The sequence below is a fragment of the Aspergillus clavatus genome, genomic scaffold (genome assembly GCF_000002715.2).
Source record: "Aspergillus clavatus NRRL 1 1099423829802 genomic scaffold, whole genome shotgun sequence".
Taxonomy (NCBI): domain Eukaryota; kingdom Fungi; phylum Ascomycota; class Eurotiomycetes; order Eurotiales; family Aspergillaceae; genus Aspergillus; species Aspergillus clavatus.
In genome coordinates, this window is record NW_001517097.1 from 1,824,378 (window position 1) to 1,841,982 (window position 17,605).

The 17,605-nt window shown below is 52.4% G+C and overlaps 6 protein-coding genes across 6 annotated transcripts, besides 3 other annotated features; 2 read left to right on the top strand and 4 right to left on the bottom strand.

Annotated features, from left to right (window-relative positions):
* Nucleotides 1–1,650: 1,650 nt before the first annotated feature.
* Nucleotides 1,651–3,693, top strand: ACLA_039510 (uncharacterized protein; the record flags this gene model as incomplete). Its single annotated transcript, XM_001271161.1, has 8 exons — nucleotides 1,651–2,066; nucleotides 2,137–2,568; nucleotides 2,622–2,699; nucleotides 2,754–2,986; nucleotides 3,040–3,151; nucleotides 3,218–3,322; nucleotides 3,398–3,582; nucleotides 3,632–3,693. The coding sequence occupies 8 exons, from the start codon at nucleotides 1,651–1,653 to the stop codon at nucleotides 3,691–3,693; spliced, it is 1,623 nt and encodes a 540-aa protein (XP_001271162.1).
* Nucleotides 2,348–2,378: a microsatellite.
* Nucleotides 3,694–3,939: 246 nt separating the features above from the next.
* On the bottom strand, nucleotides 3,940–5,049 carry ACLA_039520 (CCDC174 family protein; the record flags this gene model as incomplete). Its single annotated transcript, XM_001271162.1, has 1 exon — nucleotides 3,940–5,049. The coding sequence occupies one exon, from the start codon at nucleotides 5,047–5,049 to the stop codon at nucleotides 3,940–3,942; it is 1,110 nt and encodes a 369-aa protein (XP_001271163.1).
* A 367-nt stretch (nucleotides 5,050–5,416) lies between these two features.
* ACLA_039530 (homoserine dehydrogenase) lies at nucleotides 5,417–6,588 on the top strand (the record flags this gene model as incomplete). Its single annotated transcript, XM_001271163.1, has 2 exons — nucleotides 5,417–5,444; nucleotides 5,510–6,588. The coding sequence occupies 2 exons, from the start codon at nucleotides 5,417–5,419 to the stop codon at nucleotides 6,586–6,588; spliced, it is 1,107 nt and encodes a 368-aa protein (XP_001271164.1).
* Nucleotides 6,589–6,654: 66 nt separating this feature from the next.
* Nucleotides 6,655–8,118, bottom strand: ACLA_039540 (heme-dependent oxidative N-demethylase family protein; the record flags this gene model as incomplete). Its single annotated transcript, XM_001271164.1, has 4 exons — nucleotides 6,655–6,885; nucleotides 6,969–7,714; nucleotides 7,804–7,939; nucleotides 7,999–8,118. The coding sequence occupies 4 exons, from the start codon at nucleotides 8,116–8,118 to the stop codon at nucleotides 6,655–6,657; spliced, it is 1,233 nt and encodes a 410-aa protein (XP_001271165.1).
* A 5,107-nt stretch (nucleotides 8,119–13,225) lies between these two features.
* Nucleotides 13,226–13,260: a microsatellite.
* Nucleotides 13,261–13,287: 27 nt separating this feature from the next.
* Nucleotides 13,288–13,698, bottom strand: ACLA_039550 (uncharacterized protein; the record flags this gene model as incomplete). The annotated part of the gene is made up of 2 exons (XM_001271165.1): nucleotides 13,288–13,554; nucleotides 13,633–13,698. The coding sequence occupies 2 exons, from the start codon at nucleotides 13,696–13,698 to the stop codon at nucleotides 13,288–13,290; spliced, it is 333 nt and encodes a 110-aa protein (XP_001271166.1).
* A 785-nt stretch (nucleotides 13,699–14,483) lies between these two features.
* On the bottom strand, nucleotides 14,484–17,506 carry ACLA_039560 (putative DUF221 domain protein; the record flags this gene model as incomplete). Its single annotated transcript, XM_001271166.1, has 3 exons — nucleotides 14,484–16,724; nucleotides 16,808–17,356; nucleotides 17,420–17,506. The coding sequence occupies 3 exons, from the start codon at nucleotides 17,504–17,506 to the stop codon at nucleotides 14,484–14,486; spliced, it is 2,877 nt and encodes a 958-aa protein (XP_001271167.1).
* Nucleotides 16,745–16,778: a microsatellite.
* Nucleotides 17,507–17,605: the final 99 nt, after the last annotated feature.

Consider the following 17,605-nt stretch of genomic DNA (forward strand, 5'->3'; position numbering starts at 1 on the left):
CGGTGGTTTCTCGACTTGCTTTTCTGTTCATGAAGGATTCTCAATGGGAAATGTTGTTTACTGTACGGACTGGATTACACTGGACTTGAACCAGGGAAGAGGTTAACCCCTGGTTTGAGCCCGGGGCGGAGGGATAATGACTGGGGATGCAGAAAGCGATTTGAATGAAGCAAGCAAGATGCTGTATACTAGCTTAATCAACCGCATCCTTTCCACCATGTTGTTTATTTTATTTGGGGATGATGGACAGCTGAGAGGAGAGTTGAGACTTACAAAGAGTCGAATCTTGCAGCTCAGCGATGTGGCCCAAGCTCCCGCAGAATGACGCGGGGCCCATTTGTTTACGTGTGGCGATTTGCAAGTGGACGCGTCGCAGCTCCGATATCTCCGACGGCTGCCTTGATGCCTTGGGCTCATGTAGCCTCATGGTCGATCTATATCTACCTACTACAATGCTTCTCTTTCAAAGGATATTCTGTCCATCGAACTCGGATTAGCCCCGCCAAGAACTCAGGCTGATTGATCATTGATGATGAGAATTGAGAAACCGATAGTGTCTGTCTCGGGATCTGCAAGGAATGCGAGGTAGAATCGTTTAGAGTTGCTTGTCAGTGTCAACTTTATACGCTGACAGTGACTGACAGAAGGCTTTGAAACTCTTCATCTTATCGATCGTCATGGCTTGTTCTAATCTCTACGGACTGTCTAGGCTACGGAGTATACCCTCGACAGAGAGCCTAACTGTTACCTGGATCCTCCTAAGGTCGCGGAGTGGCCGACATCAACAACCTCCTCCATTATTGGTCCTCAAAGCCTGTCCTCTGCACGACCACGTCGACCACTTTGATTAGACGGCCCGAGGGAGGAATCTATCTTTTGCTGGGGGGTTTCGCTCCAGAGCCGCAGAGGAATTGGGGTCTGAGGATCTTTGAGACGAGACAACTCAGGGTCTCCAACTGTCTAACTATCTATTTACCTTCTAGATATATCGCTGGAATAGACCGTTGACACTCTTTTGACTCAGATCTTGTGCCCCACTTGAGGATTCTTGACTCTCCAGAGTATTTTTTTACTGTCCGCTTCATATCGTTCTTCTTCTATCTTTTATTCTTCCTTCTATTCTTCAAGCCTCTAGTCCAAGACATAGCGTTTGTTTGTTCACCTGTTTGCTTCCTTTGTGTCCGGGGTTGTTGTTTGGACAGAAGCTTCTTTTTGTCGCTTCTTCTCCCTTCCACCACTACGATCTACTACTAACTACTGGAGCCTCTAAGTCGACATGCATCCGAGGGCTGATCCCACCGATAACACAACACCATTATTTTTCAAACAGTAATAGTCCGATCTTCGTCTGAGCTGGTCGTTGCGTGCCCCTCCGATTCTAACTCTTTCCCTCTCTCTCTCCAACGGTGAGCAGAACACAATTTGTATCCTCTTCCATGTAAATCCAGTCCGATAGCAACTACACACTTTCCTGCAATCCCTGTGTATATGCTTTCCCACCTCGACTACTTGTTTCTCAATCTCGACAATCCCTTCTGTCCTTGACAAGTTGACAGCCGTATATAAAACCAATCAACTTTTCTGGAAAGGAAAAAAGAAAAGAAAAAAACCCCGCTACATGACCGCCGCTCGGTGATGTGAGAACTCAAAATGGCTTTGCGAACATCAGCCGACAACGCAGAGGATGTGGCAGCCGGTTTTCGTATGCTCCGCGATCCTCTGGATGAACATGCGACAGAGATCACTGCTCTCATTGCTGATCTCTATAACATCAGTACGTCGCTAAAGAGCCTGGACGACCTCACCAAGAATCGCCTTTATCGACGCACCGTGAAAGCAGCCGAGCCCGATCTGGAACTCGTGCAGACCAGCTTGAAATATACGCTGGAAGACATTGTCGATTTCTTCGGTGACATTGAAGCGCGAACAGGATCGAATCGCGACAATTACAAACGCACATGGCTCGAACTCAGCTCGTTTTTTCGCAAGGAGTCGCATGAACCTCTGCCCTCGCGGCTGGTCAAGTACAAGGCGTTCCTGGGACACCTGGAAGATCTGATCAAGGGGTGTGTTTGTAACCCCATTGACCGCTATCTCGTCCGCTAAAACTGATTTTTTTTCTTTTTTCAACGGTAGCAACCTTTCGGATATCTCGCGCTTGAATAGCTTACGCAACTTCTTGAAAGGACTCCTCATACAGCAAGAGGACCGTCTGACGACACGCTTCAGCAGGCTTTCGATGAGTAGCCCTTCTTCGAGCAGTACCAGCGCCGATCCAGGAAGCCCAGTGAGTGATCGGCGACCTCGCAATCGCAGGTCTTATGAACGGGCGAGACCCTCTCATCGCTCGCCGCATTCGCCGCATTCGCCGCATTCGCCTCTGTCGCCTTCGTCAGCGACATTTTCAGATATCCCACCCTCGGCGCCAGATGCGCCGGGGTCGCCTCTGACTGGTTCCACAACCACAACCAGCCAATCCGACTCTAATGCGATGACGAGCGATCATTGGGCTAAGCGGGTGTTCCTGGAGGAAATCACAATGACGCCGATCCCCAATCGAGGCGACAGGTGAGGAGAGTTAATGATTTCTTACTGTTCAGGTACTGATCTTTGCCTCCCAGGTCGGAATGTCTCGGAGACCATCAGCCTGGGCTCAAGCGATGGCTGAGTGAAATGGAGTTTGAGGAACTCTTCCAACTGTGAGTCCTATTATACGCTAAGCGAGTCATACAACAAGCCGTTAATCATAGCAGGGCGTTCACCGGCGACTCGGACCTGCGAGTCTACTTCTACCTTCGGGAGGACGATAATCGAGTACGGATCGTGTGCAAGGCTCCCCACACCTCACGACCAAGCGAATATTTCTGCTTACCTTTGAACCTCTTGGAGATCGTCCGGGTTGGCTCCTGTCTCAACCTGTGTCGGCGACGGCATGGGGGGAGCGAACTCGAACTGTGGGCGAACCTCAAGTTCAGCGCCATTGAACGTATGTCTTCACCTTATGTCAATTACAGGAAGATAACTGATACGTTGAGATAGAAATGGTGTTGTTCTTCTGCACATTTCTCGCCCTGCGCTCGCAGGACGGAGGTCGGCCGGTAGAGGGCATTCGCGACTACGAGCTGGATAAAGAAGAGGAACTCTTTGGCGGGTAAGCTCCCCCCCTCCATTAAAAAAAAGTGTCTGACTGCTGATATTTACCAACACGGACTGGCAGACAAATTCTCGACGACGATTATCTGCACGCCTTGCGCGTGTACCGCGACAGAGTCTCCAAAGCCGTGCGACTGCAGGCCTCGGTCCACAAAGGCGAGATGAAACGGTATGTAGCGAAACACCCCCCTGATATCCCTAGACTTCAGCCTGATCCTTTTTTTTTTTTTTTTCCTGCGCATAGTGCACCCGTCTGGACTGCCTTCATCACCGAGCACATTGGCGCCCGCAACTGGATCCAGTATCGGCCTGGCTCCAAGATAGTCCTGCTACGTGAGATCCAACAGCACATCTTCATGTTCTCGACAGATTACTCGCCGAGAAAAACGTCGAGGGGAGAGCACATCCTGCAGTTCACAAACCGCGCTGGTAGGTTTCACAGTTCTGTCTGTAATCATAGTACTAATGTGTTTGGCAGACGCGCAAGCCTTCGTGGAGACCATCACGGAGCTTGCCGAGACGCGCGGAAGACGACCTTGAGCAGGTTGTGAGGAGAGTGTTGGTTCGAGTTTGAATAATAGGAAATACTCATGATTTATGCGCCATGACTGATGAGAAATGTTGATGACTGAGCGGCTTACTCTAGCGATGGCTATGTGGGAGGATACCTTGCTATCCTGATGAAGCATCTATACAGGCCGAGGCCTATAATCACAATCACAAAATTCGATATCTGTAAGGGGGTATCATATAGAAAAGCAGAGTACAGTGCGTAAAAGTCAACTATCATTGAGCATCCGCCCTCAACGCTCCCAGATCCCCTAGTCCAGCCAAAAACGTCTCTGCCCATCTCCTCGTCCGAAGCTCCTCGATCTGCCTCCTCCGCTCATCCTTCACGCGCTCGCGCTGGGCCCGTCTCGCCTGCCTCGCCTCACGCTCCCTCTGCGTCTCCTCTCTCGCACTCATCAGCTCCTCCATCTGCTTCCTCCTTGTCTCCTCATCTCTAGCAAAAGCGTAGAATCCCGTCCCGCGGTTCCGCACCTCCGCCTCCGCATCGTAATGCGTCTCCTCCGGTGGCGTAGGCGAGCGGTCCCGCCGCGCAGCCAGCGAGGCCATCTCCGCCGCCGCAGTGGACGACAAACTAAACGCCTCCGCCTGCACCGCAGCCCCGTAGATCAAATTCTCCGGCCGCGCGGGACGCCAGCGCTCCGGGCCACGAGCCTCGCCGGCCTCCTGCGCCCTGGCGACCGCAGCGCGTGCGGCTTCCGCCCGAGTCCCGCGCCGCGTCCGCCCCAGCTCATCTTCATACGACACAATCGACGCATTGTCATCATCATCCTCCCCTTCCTCTTCACCTCCATCTTCAGATCCATCATCAGACCCCTTCGCCCGCTGCGCATCGGCCCACTTCCGGTCAAAATCAATCAACCCCTCCCTCTCCTTCCTCCGCAGCCGAGCCAGATAATCTTCCTCCCGCGTCCCTGGTGTGTCCTCATCACTATCCCCAGCCAGATACAACCCACTCTTCAGATCCTCGTAGACCCGCGCTTTCTCCTGCAGACGCCGCTTCGAGCGGTGCAACGCCGCCGCGTCGACGGCGCCGATGTCCTGCGTGCGCTTGTGCACCTGCGCCATGGCCGTGCCGCTGTCGTCGTCGTCATCGTCGCGGAGGTCCGCGGCCGCGCGCTTCTGGGCCCCTTTGTTGTGTACGCTGAAGATGTCGGATTTGGTGGATTTGGAGGGTCGTGGGCGGCCGCGGGTGGAGGTTGAGTCGGCGGTCTTGGAGAGTAGGGAGGAGAGTTGGCTTGTGAAGGCGAGGGTGGAGGCGGAGGGGGCGGTGGATTGGGATGTTGGTTTTTTATGACGCGGGGCGCCGTAGAGAGAGGGATCTGACATTTGTGGTAGGATTGCGCTTGTTGTTGGAGGTTGGATGGGATGGGGAGTGTTTGATGGGGAAGGGGGAGAGTTGGAGTAGATAGATATAGAGAGTGAAGCTGCTGAAGAATTGGCGATTAGATAAGGCGCCGTTGTCGTGCTGCGGGCTATGCCTCAGGCCGATAATCGCTGCCCCGCGACCCCACGATCGATGGATCACTTTTGCTTCCTTTTTCTAATTCATCTTCGTCCATATTGATTGACTGCTTAAAGTATCTTTCTTTCGTTGTCTGTTTTCCATTCCTTTCCCAAAAAGTAATTGGATTCGATTCTTGATTGTCTATACTGCTGCTTGTAGCATCTCTCGACTATACCCTCACAATTGACCATGTCTAACATCTATCTCGGTGTCATCGGTGAGTGATGCGTCACGCATCAACCTACAAGCTCGCCTCATCCCCATTGCTAATATTGCTGGTAGGCGTCGGTGGTGTTGGAACCGCCTTCCTTAGCCAACTCGCCCATCTCCCCAATGCCCCCAAGCTGATCTTCCTGGCCCGTTCGACGCAGACTTTCCTGGCCCCGACACCGGCCTACTCCCCCGCCATCCCCGCTGGTGACTGGAAGGCGGCCACCGAGAACTCCTCGCTGACCAAGTCGGGCCCTCTGTCCCCAGAGGAGATCGCCTCGTACCTCGCGTCCGCCCCCGGCCGCTCCATCCTGGTCGACAACACCAGCGACCCGACCCTGGCCAGCTCCTACCCCATCTTCCTCCGCAAGGGCATCTCCATCGTCACCCCGAACAAGAAGGGTTTCTCCTCAGACCTGGCGCTATGGAAAGATATCTTCGCCTCCGCCGCGCAGGGTAAGGCGCTGGTGTACCACGAGAGCACCGTCGGCGCCGGCCTGCCCGTCATCTCGACGCTGCGCGATCTCGTTGCCACGGGCGACGAGGTCACCCGCATCGAAGGCGTGTTCTCCGGCACGCTGTCGTTCCTGTTCAACACCTTCGCGCCCGTCGGCGGCGCCTCGTCCGCCAAGTGGAGCGAGGTCGTTGCCCAGGCCAAGGAGCTGGGCTACACGGAGCCCGACCCGCGCGACGACCTCAACGGCATGGACGTCGCGCGCAAGCTGACCATCCTGGCGCGCATTGCTGGCCTCGACGTCCAGGGCCCGGACTCGTTCCCCATTGAGTCGCTCATCCCCGCCGAGCTGGCCTCGTTGCCCTCGACGGCCGACGGCATCGCGCAGTTCATGACGCGGCTGCCTGAGTTCGATGCGCAGATGGCTGCCATCAAGGAGGGAGCCGAGAAGCAGGGTAAGGTTGTGCGGTATGTCGGCAGCATCGATGTGGGCAAGAAGGAGGTGCGCGTTGGACTGCAGCAGTTCAACAAGGACAGCGCTATTGCGGGACTCAAGGGTAGCGACAACATCATCAGCTTCTACACGAAGCGGTACGGCAGCAACCCACTCATTGTGCAGGGAGCCGGTGCCGGCGGCGATGTGACCGCCATGGGCGTGACGGCGGATCTCATCAAGGTCATTCAGCGTCTGGAGTAGATTTTCTGTGCCACGATTGGGCCAGCTGTGCTCTAGATAGCAAGCAATAACGATAATAAATGCACTTCAACTCCGCAGATAATGCTTGACCGCCTCTCCCCAGACAGACGCCCGCTTATACCAATGGATTTCGGGCACATTCCCTTCCTTCATCCCATCAATAGCCGTCGCCAGCTCATCACCCAGCCCTTCCTCCTTCACCGCGCGAATCGGATACGTATACGTATGGAACGCAAAAACCAGCGCCCTACTCTGTGGAAGCCGATGCAGCGTCTGCCGCTCACACCGCAGAACAGTCTGTAGGACACCATCAGCACCGCCCCTTACCTCGCTCACAATTCTTTCTCCACACGGGGTAGAAGCGTAGAACCAAAACTCACCGCATCGACATCCAACTCCCCCGGCTGAATCCCGTCCCCGTTCCCCTCAGCCCCGGATCCGTGAACGCCCCCAAACGCAGCAAAAAGTCCCGTCCCCGTTGTCACACTCCAGTTCACCCGCTGCACAAACCTCCCCACCTCCAGCCGCGCAAAGAACCGGTCCATGCTCCGCTCCAGCGTCGCCGCGTACCCCGGCACCGGCTCGTGGATCTCCGCCAGCCGGCGGCCCAGCTTCGTGCGCGTGTCAAACCCAGAGGGGAAGTAGGCCGTGTATGCCTCGAGGATGTAGCGCTCGGGTGCGTGCGAATCCGCGCGCTTGTCATCGCCATCCACTTTGACCTCCGCCTCTACCTCCGGTAGCAGGATGAGAAAGTCCTCGTCGACGATCTGGCCGAGCGTCTCCAGCGCCTCGATGGTTGGTTCACTGCCACTGCCACTACCACTGGCATCTGCGTCTGCGTCGAATATCGCGGGGACGACGCGGCCCGTGACCCGGTTCTCGAGGAGGGGCTTGCCTCCTGCGGGCGTGGAGAGGCGGAACATGCGTGGATACCGCGTGGGGAGATAGGTGGATAGCAGGAAGGTGTAGAGCTCGCTGACTGCGGCGCGGGTGCGGGGGCAGGAGGGGTCGTTGACGCCGAGGATGACGTCTCGGTGGGCTTGGAGGAGGGTGGCGCGGTGTGCCATTCGTTGCTTGTATGTCTTGTCCATGGGGATGAGGGCTGATGGGTCCAGGGTTGAGAGGGCTGGGGGGTGGGTTAGTTAGCTGTGAGGTCTGTAATTGTAGCTGCGCCTGCGCCTGCGCCGGCGGAGTGGTCGGGAGGGGTAGACAGACCCATTGTTAAGTGGTATTTTGGTTTGAATGGCCGGAAGACCAGTGGTTCGGTCGTCTGCCAGTCGAAGTCAGGGAGGGGGTCGATGGGGGGATACCCCCGGTATGGATCTGGGGCATGTTTGGATGGGTTTGGAGTCTGGTTTCTGTGTCAGAAGGTGTTGTATGTCCATGCATTGTGAGTGGAGAAGGACGGACGTTTCGGTTCCAGTAGCCGAATAGCCAGATGCTCAGGACGAGGAGCAGGATGATGAGTGGGTTGCGCTCGATATAGATCTGCCATGACTGGACATGGTCTTGGAGCTTCGCGAGAGACATGCTTGTGATGTGATAGTATCTATGATCCATCCATCCATGGGCAGGCTATATAAGTTTGGACCGAACCAAGATGGATCATCGTGTGTACACCGACTCGATATCTGTAGCAGACATCGTGAGTTGCGATTATGATTGGTGGAGTCAACCGTAGACAACGCCGAGTCAATAGTTATATCACCGAGCATATTCTAAAGGTTGTCATGATTCACCTGCAGCTGATAGCCTGAAGCTAAGTTGAAGCAGTGGCATTAGTGATAATCACCATCCAACAGGTAGATAAGTATAAATATACATACAATATTACAACTAGAATATGAGGACCTATGTAATTAATGCTGAAAATAACTACTACTAAGGCTATAAATAGCTATATTTCTACCTATAATTTCCTTTAGTAAGCTATTACTTTAGCACTTAAGCATATATTATAGACAATATGTGTCACGTGAGGCAGAAGAATAGTCCAATAGTGTCCACATCCATTGCCCTTCCTGGTCATCACGTAAACTGATGCCCCTTTCACGCCGACAAACAAATCAAAAACACTTAAAGCTGGCAGTGTCCCCCCACACGAGAACCATGATTACTAAATTTCGCTTCAGTGGCCAACAGCTAGATAACGACCTGGTTGTATCAATTTCTTATCTGCTTGATGCGGCTAATGTTCCAAATCTTCTGTGGGGCAACTATCTATTGACCGTCTACGGAGTCCCCACGATTGTTGACGTTAGTCGCCTCTCCAAACGAAATTTTCTTTTACTGGAACACCACTGCCAGCATGGCTCATTCGACAGATCAGTCATGAAGCCGGAGGAAATTTTGCTGCTGCCATGTTTGGGGTCGACTACTTTCTCGTGTGTCGAAGGACAATAATGCGTCAGAACAATTACTTTCCGGTCAGGCTCCAGGCGCGAAATCGACTCAATCTCCTCGTTCAGCCAGTTCAGATCTGCAAAATGTGCTTCTTGATGGGCTTCTATCGACCAATCGCGAGTGTTGTAGAAATCGTTGAGCCCAAAACTGACGCTGTCTGTCTGTGCGCGGCTGACATGTGAGAACAGCGTGCATCCAAGAATGGTGAGCGTGGGTGAGATGTCGTAGCGGGTCTGATCAAGTAGAACGAGCTTTCCAAGCGTCTCGCCCCCTCGAATGGATTCGTCTATGTCGTCTTTGAAACATTTCACGCTAGATTTTGTCTCTGCCCGACTGCTGTGATAGGCTTCATGGTTGCCTATAACCAGGAAGACGATCCGGAAGATTGTAAGTTGCTTTGCGTAGAAAGACAAAGAAACCGTTATCCTTAGCGTAGCCAATATCACCTAGCAATGCCAAAAATGGCGCCTTGGAGTTGATGTTAAAAATATCGTAGGCTTGCGGAAATGTGGTCAAGGCACAGGTAGATCTTAGCGCTTGAGTTCGACAAGGCTGCGGAAGTGACGTAAGCTTAGCGCCGCAGCCGTGGTGAATAATGGGACTTCATTGGCCCGCTATCCGAAGTCAGGGCTGGCATAACTATTGAAGTTGAAACCATAGAGCCTCGTGGTTGCATATTGATCTTTGAAGCTATATCCTAACTGACAGCCTGGTGATTACTTCGTCTCGCTATTTTGAGAAGCATGCTATCAGATACGCATACGTACAAACTTTGGTCTTCGAAGCGTGCCACTAGTGCAGGATTCGATTAATTGGTTGCAGCAAATGCTCTATGCACAAGATAAGATATGACGTCTTTTGCGCCAATTCGCATTAACATACCTCAGCGGTTAATTTGACAACCAGTGGTTTCGATGAACTCCAGGACTTCGACTATTCACCCTTCCGCTGGGAGCTTTACGCACATACGCAAGACTCATTGGCTTTTATGCTTTTCTTCTAATTATGGTTGCATAAATATATGGCTGTAAGCTCTATGCCTGACCAATGGTCGTTGGAAATTTCTGAGGATGCTTCGTATTGACTACCAAAACTCATCATGTGCTAGGCAGTGCCTAGGAGCGCATCAGACCAATATGTACAAAGGAGATGAGCAGTTTGCCCAAGGAATATTAGTCCATCCTTGCACTGTCTAATTTGCATAGGATTTCCCCATTCAACGGACATGAAACTGGGCAGTCTGGGTATGTACCTCCCGCTGATCACCGATCACCTGATCACCCAGGGTGATGTGAGAATGAGTATCCAAGCTATAACTGCCAAGACTACATTCTCGAGCTTCTTGATGACTTGGAGAAGAAAGGTATAAACAACCATAACAACGCGAGTTATAAAACAAACAGGAAGACTATCGAGGGCAAGCAGGAAGGATTTAATTAGCAATAGGGTCCGATGGAATCCCTCTTCAGGCTGTTGGTGTCTTTAAAGTTCCCCGTACATTGTGGCCTTGTGCCTTAACTTGGCTGAATAGTGGACTTGGAGACACTTCAGCCGTACCAGGAGTGCATTCTCTTTGGATGAATATAGTCTTTGTTTTGCAAACGTAGTAGCAGCGAGGGGATCGAAGCGACGCTGATCGATCATCCCTCGAAGGTCGACGGGGGTGGCAGGGCCAAGATTCACCCGATCCTGGGATTCGATTTTGGGGTTGGGGGTTGGTTCGCAAACTAGCAAGCTGTTGAGGGTGGCCTAAGCACACAGAAACCCGCCTTTGTCAGAGGGTTATTAAGAGCTGTTGTCCTGCCAAAGTTCCAATATTTCTTGTTCGGTCTTCGCAGCTATCGACGTATGACCGTATACACCACAGATCTTCCCTGCTTCTCTACCATTACGAGCCACCCTGCCGCACCAACAAAACGACAAGGCTGAACCTGGGGTTCGTCATCCAGATGATTCTGTATCTTCTTTTTTTGGTGGGTTGGCAGGGAGACAAGGTCCTTAATGTTTTGTCACACATGGATCTTTACAACTTGCTATGGAATGTTCATCTTCTGGTCGTGCTCTGCAAAACTAATTCCATTATGCCGCGAACCACTTGTCTTGCAAAAGCTCTGCTGCGGAAGGTCTGTCTCTTGGATCAAGCTTCATTACTTTTAAAACAAAGTCCTTGTACTCCTTGGATATTTCCTGTTCTGAAATCCGGAAGAAAAGCTTTCTCCTTTCGGGCGGAATTCTTTGCATGATATATGCAAGGGCATTCAACTCCTCCTGAGGGCAGATTTCGCGATATGTCAAAGGGAATGGCCCAAAGAACTCACACTGCCTCTGAAGAATCTTCAGTTCATAATCATCATGATCTGCGGGAACGTCTGGTTTGAATATGAAGAAATTGCCTCCATATAGCAAGGTTATAAGCTGGTGGAGAGTCAACGTTGCTCGACAAGTCAAAGAGGTTGGAACGAACATACTAATGCTCCAAAGGACCATATGTCTGTTGGTGTACCCCAGCCGATTCGGAGCTGCGCTTCAGGGCTCCTCCAGATAGGTGCTCCAATCAAGCCACCATCCTTAGCTTATGCAGAATCTGAAGGAACCGTACTCCCACAGTCTGCTACTTGAACATCTGTAAATCGCACATCCCCTTGGCCATAGTTTACAAGAATGTTGTCGGGCTTGATGTCTTCAAGAAAGATAAGATAGTGAATATAGCCCAGATGATAATTGCACTTACCTGTGTGTACAAAATTATCCTCATGGAGAACCTTTAGGGCTTCTAAAATCCTTCTTGCAACATATCTGATCTCCAGATTTGTAAGTCGTTGAGAGACAGACGCATTCAGAAGATGATCGTCTAAATATCTCAAGACTATGGCAGGTGGGTCAACCGGCTCGACTATTTCATCGATTAAAGGACGTATGAAGGGAGTACGAGATCGAAAGCGGTTCAACACGTCGCGCTCATTCTGGAGGCGAAAATGATGGACGCTTTTCACAATCACGGGTTCATTGCTTTCGCACCTGCTAAACAGTCCATTATAAACCGACCTTTAAGGTCTCGTGCGTTTGGAGTAGCTTCGCACCTTGCAAGCCAAACTGTCTCTTGTAGTTGTTTGCCAACGGTGTATATTCCATTCTCACCCCGAAGGAATTGGCCTATTCGGAGGGAAGACGTCATGGCGACTTGCATGGATCCGAGCTTTATCGTCTTTTCTTCTTTGCTCTTGGTTTCTTGATCGAAGTGGAAGAGCTCTCACCAACAGGCCTAAGAGGCAAATCCAATTATACCAAGGTATTCAGGATCGGACTTTTGAGCCGGCGGTGCTCTGAGATTACACGACAGGGCGCGCGGACCTCCATCAAATTGGTTGTGTGTCGCCGGGATTCTATCTTTACTTTATTCTCTCCCTCAGGTTAGGGGAAAAGCTGCAGTCGCATCGAAGTGCTTGACTGGCGTGGCGACACAACCATGTTCGTCCAGCTTTTATTCGCTTCGACCGACTCTTGACTCTATTTGCGCTCTAAATATGAAGCGAGGCGTGTGATCTGTGGTGCATACCTCTGTCCAGCTCGCCGTTGTCGTCCACTCGTGACAATATCTACAAGAAATCTGAAACAATAGCTATACTTCGTCTTCCTATCTTGTCCTTCCGGCGCCTATAGCTTTACATTTTGGGCAGAACCAAAGGACAAACTTTTCGCGCTTCGACAGCAGAACATAGTAGCATGGATTTGCCATTTCCATGTAGTCCAAACCGCCTTAACCGTGGAATTGCAGATCCAGCGGTCCAACCACGCCATGTAGCGCCTTGACATTGTTGTTGCATGCCTCCCTGTTCAATATTCAACCAATTGCGAACAGTGGTCCCAACCAAGGTTTCGGTCGACCCAATGGATTTCGGGGGGGAAGAAGAAGTTGGGAGAGGGGATGGTTAGAACAGCGAGGGGACGGTTCTTATATACTAGAGGTCACGATGCGGGCGGTGTTTACAAGACAACGTATCGGGAGACCATACCCAAAACGGCAAAACTAACCACAAGAGGGAATTCACAGGGCCTTACTTTACATCCTACATATAGAACCACCAAAGCACCTCACCTTAGACAAATCAAACTATAAAATCAACACAGACACAAACACAAACACACCATGGGTATCAATACAAGACGCACACAGGAATCAATCAAAACAACAAGTCTCAAACGCAGTTGAACAGTCCACAAAGCCAATCCATCCCACACATACACACACATAGACACACACACACACACTCGCCCTATCTGAATATCCCATCAATCTCATCCATCACCCTCCTCCCCCTTCTTCCTCTCCACCAGCTCACCCTCCCCCACTGCCCCCGCAAGCCCAAACACCCGCCTCTGCACCTCCGCCGTCTCATTCAGCGTCGGCGCGCGCGGTCTCTGCCTGCCTCGCGCCCGGCCGCCGATAACCGGGACCTCGTGCGCGACCATCCGCCAGATATACAGAAGCACGTCGAAGATTATGAGCGCCGCCCAGGGGAAAATGGTGACGATGCCGAGGAAGACCTGCGTGTAGACATCCCCCTATTAGCATTGCAGTGCATTGCCTTGTCCCGAACCAAGCTCATCTGGCGTCCAAGGGCGGAAGGGGAAGGAACGTACGAAGATCCGAGCAGCCCAGCTCTCGACGTAGATGAGGTTGGGTGGGAGGATGGAGTACCACGCCATTATAGATCTATAGCGTAGAGGATGTGGAGGTGTGTTTGGTTTGGTTTGGTTGCTGGGTGTCCCAGGGGTGGGGGGGAAAGCTTAGGTCTGCAGGATAACTGGGGTAGAGGAGATCCCGCGAGGATGTGGTTATTCGAGAAGCATCGGCAATGGAAGTTGGAAATGGAGAATTGGGGTTGATTGGAGGGCCGAGGCGTGGTGGTTTGTTTGGTCAGGCTGCAGGGTTGTTTTGAATGCGGAGGTGCGGCGGTGCTGGTCTTATCGGGTCGAGGATTGAGGATGGACGACGAGTCTTTGGGAAGACTGGGATTGAGACGGCATGCCTTGGTGCAGAGAACTGCGTTGTGGAATAAAAGAGAGAAGAGCAGTGCTGCAAGGAGATGTGAAGAGATAGGAAGAAGAGATGCTGCTGTTAAGTTGTTCATAGTCCATCCGAATGCCGCTTCCGCCTGGCCCAATCGGGAAAATTGTACTCCGTAATGCATCGCATCAATAGTGTGACGTGGGTCCTGACTACCTGGAAATCGTTTACTGATAAGATCGATCTTTGTTGAGAGACAATTTAATACAATCCTCTCTCTATTCGCGAATACATGATCTCTACACATATCCAATATATTCAGACTCATAATGTAAATCGTCAAGCCGTATGCAGGCGTCAAGTCGTTAACTCCGTGTCCAACTGTACAAATCCCCGTCACAGATCTATGCAAAAAAAAAAAAAAAAAGCGAGCCAAATGGTCTATAAACACCTCAGTCATATACAAATCCCGCCTCAAGAATCACTATTGCGGCATGCGATAGAGTTCATACGAGGTGATCGGGGGATCGTCCTGAGCAACAGGCCCATAACCCCCCTGCCGCCACCGACCCAGCGAGGCAGCGGAGGTGTCGCTCGTGCCTGGTCCCTGCGCCTGACTCAGAAGCTGCTGCGATTCGCTCTCGCTCGGATGCCGATACAAGGCCCCTCCCATCGCGGTGCTTTCTTCGTGCGAGAGCGGCGGGCGGAAGGCAGGGTGGACATCGCTCGTTGCCATCTCGTAGCTATCGTGCGTCCTAAGTCCGGATAGTGAGGGGACCGATGGCGTTGGAGACGAGGCTCGCGACGTGGTCGGAGACCATTCGGCCAGGTGGCTCTTGGGTGTATGGGACCGTTCGGTCATCAGATCCTCAGGTCGGCCGTAGATGCCACCGCCAAACTCGTCGCGGAAGTCGGGACGGTCCTTGTAAAATGAAAAGTCTAATTGACTCTCGGGGACGACTTCGAAGGGCGCCGGGGCAGAGGCGTCCATTGCCTTGCCCGGTTGCGCGGCGGACATGGGGTCCATCGCAATGTCCGAGTACTCGCCCTGCGCGTCTGTGGCGTTCAGTCGTCCGCGATAGATTTGCTTGAGTACCTCGGCGGCTTTTTCGTGTACCATCGGGGTGATCAGAGGCTTGTACAGGGCCGGATGGCCAAATTTGGAGTTGAGTCGGTCCGAGGACGGCTTCTTGCTCGACTTGCCAACCGCAAACGCTTCGGCATCGGTCAGGTTGGCCCGGTTGTAGTATTTGATGTCATCGTCGAATTTCCTCATGCAGTAGAACTTGAAGCCCAGCATCAGGAACGGCAGTGGAACCACGCAGTAGACCATGTTCCAGGTACCCTTGGTCTTGGCCACCAGTGCAATCACTACATCAGACAGAATGGTCGCGAAAATCAGACGGTTGAACAGGACCCGCCAGAACTGGCCCCCGGACTCGTTCTTGGTCACGAAGACGTAAAGGAGCAAGTACTTCTTAAGCATCGCATCCAGACCGAAATACAACGCAGTAACCGGGAGCACAATGGGCTGCAGCGTGGCGAAACACAGAGCCACGGTTGCGTAGAACAAGAAATAATTGTAGTAGCTAGCGTATTCAAATGACGGGGGCGCGGTCCATTCGATGGCCTGCCGGGGCGTCGGCGCGAGGAAGGTCTTAGAGAACCAGACCCAGAAGAGTGTGACCAGCTGCACCAGGTCGATCGCCGCTCCCAGGTTGCGCTGCAACAGCCACGTAACCCAGAACGGAGACACCTGACACAGCGCGCTCATGACCTTTTCGTAGAAAGCACCATCCTGCAGTGCTTTCCAAGCATTCTCGTCACTATTCCGCGCGTCCACGACGGCGGCAACGAAGGTCCATGCAGCAGAGAAGAGGGAGAAAACAATCAAATTGTTGAACACGAAGAACGAGTACAAATTGCTCAGGACGTGGCGCTCGCGCGATGTCTTGGACACATCACCTGCCTTGATCGACAGGCGACGGAAGATGATGGGCAGGACCAAGTAGACAAGCGAAGTGAGCGCAGGGGAGAGAATACCCTGAACTGCTGCCCATACGCCCGGATTCGCACTGAGCGAGGTCTGAAAAGCCGGCCAGACCAGACCAAGGTTGTTCAAATTAGACAGGAAAATGGCGATCAAGGCGTTGGGAGCAATCCACACCACAGTCAACAGCGAAACCCAGATGAAGTTCATGAATCGTCTCCATTTACGGGTCTGCTTCGACAACGGCAGATTCTCCCAGATGAGATCGTTCGGTCGCGGCGACAGCCTGATCGTTGTGCCCTTGGGGTGCTTCTTCCGCGCTGTATATGCCGCCGCATGTGCATGCTCAATCATTTCCCAGCTGACGAAACCAAACGGCATGGCGTTTCGCTTGTCAATCGACGCACGGACGTGCCGAATCTCTTCCTCAAGCCGTTGGATACGATCCGCGAGGAAATCGATAGCATCGACTTTGCAGTCTGGGTGGTCACCCCGTTGCTTTTTTGAAGGGCGCATCAATGGCCGCTGAGCAGGCAGTTGATTTGGTCGCTTGAGGTATTTCGCCAGTACGGACTCCAGCTGGCGGACGGTTTCCTCATGCTCCTTGATTAAGATGGGCAGGTCCTTGACGTTTCGCCCGATGGAGGCTCGAGGAATAGCAGCGGATGGGTTGATCCCATCCACGAGGCGTAGGAGCGCTTCATCCGAGCGTGCCTCATTGGGGATATCTGTAATCTAAAAACCGTTAGCATTGCCAAAACAAAACAAAAAAAAAAAAACAAAAAAAAAGTCAAAGTTCACCCTGCGATCAAACATACCATCAATGTCCGCGAATGTAGACTGTGCTGATAGTCACGGCTCTGGAAATATTTCCTCCGCAAAGCCGTGACCGCCTTATAATTCCTCCAGAGAAAAAACGCAATGATGCCGTTGAAGAGCCAGGCACAGATGACTTGACTCCAGATCGCCTCCGTCGTGACATAAAGCGGGGTCATCGTCGCGAACGCCGACAACGACGAGCGGAATGTAGCGTTGCTCTGGGTGATATTGACGGGAATCATGACGCCGCAGCCAATGATACTGAGGATAATAAAGATATTGCGACACATCTTGGTGAAGCGCAGAAAAATCGTCGCATCGAGACCTATGCATTCCACGAGCTGGGGCTCCCTCGTGCGCAGGACGGGGCGAATCCAGGCGAAGAAGCCCTTCCCCACCGGCGGCGGGGTATGTCTGCGATCCGCATGTTTGACTTTGGGCGCGTAGACGAGAGAGTGATGAGGACGGAAGAGGGAGAAGAGGAGGGCGAGGAGGACGGAGATACCGGCGGAGGCGCCTAGGGAAGCCCACACGGCGTTGATTTGGAACTATTTTGGACAAGGATCAGTAGCTGAAGACGAAGGAAAATAATACTAGCTGAAAAGACATACAGCCGACTTGAACGGGTTCTGAATGAGCTGAAGGAATTTCTCAGCGGACGACGGATCGTCACGCTGTCGCAGAGCGGCATAGTCCATGGTATCCGGGAATTACTGCGGCATGGATGAATGAGGGTTTGGGATCCCTCAAGTGGAAGCACTCAGCAGCGAGAGTATAGATAGGCGATCACAAATGAC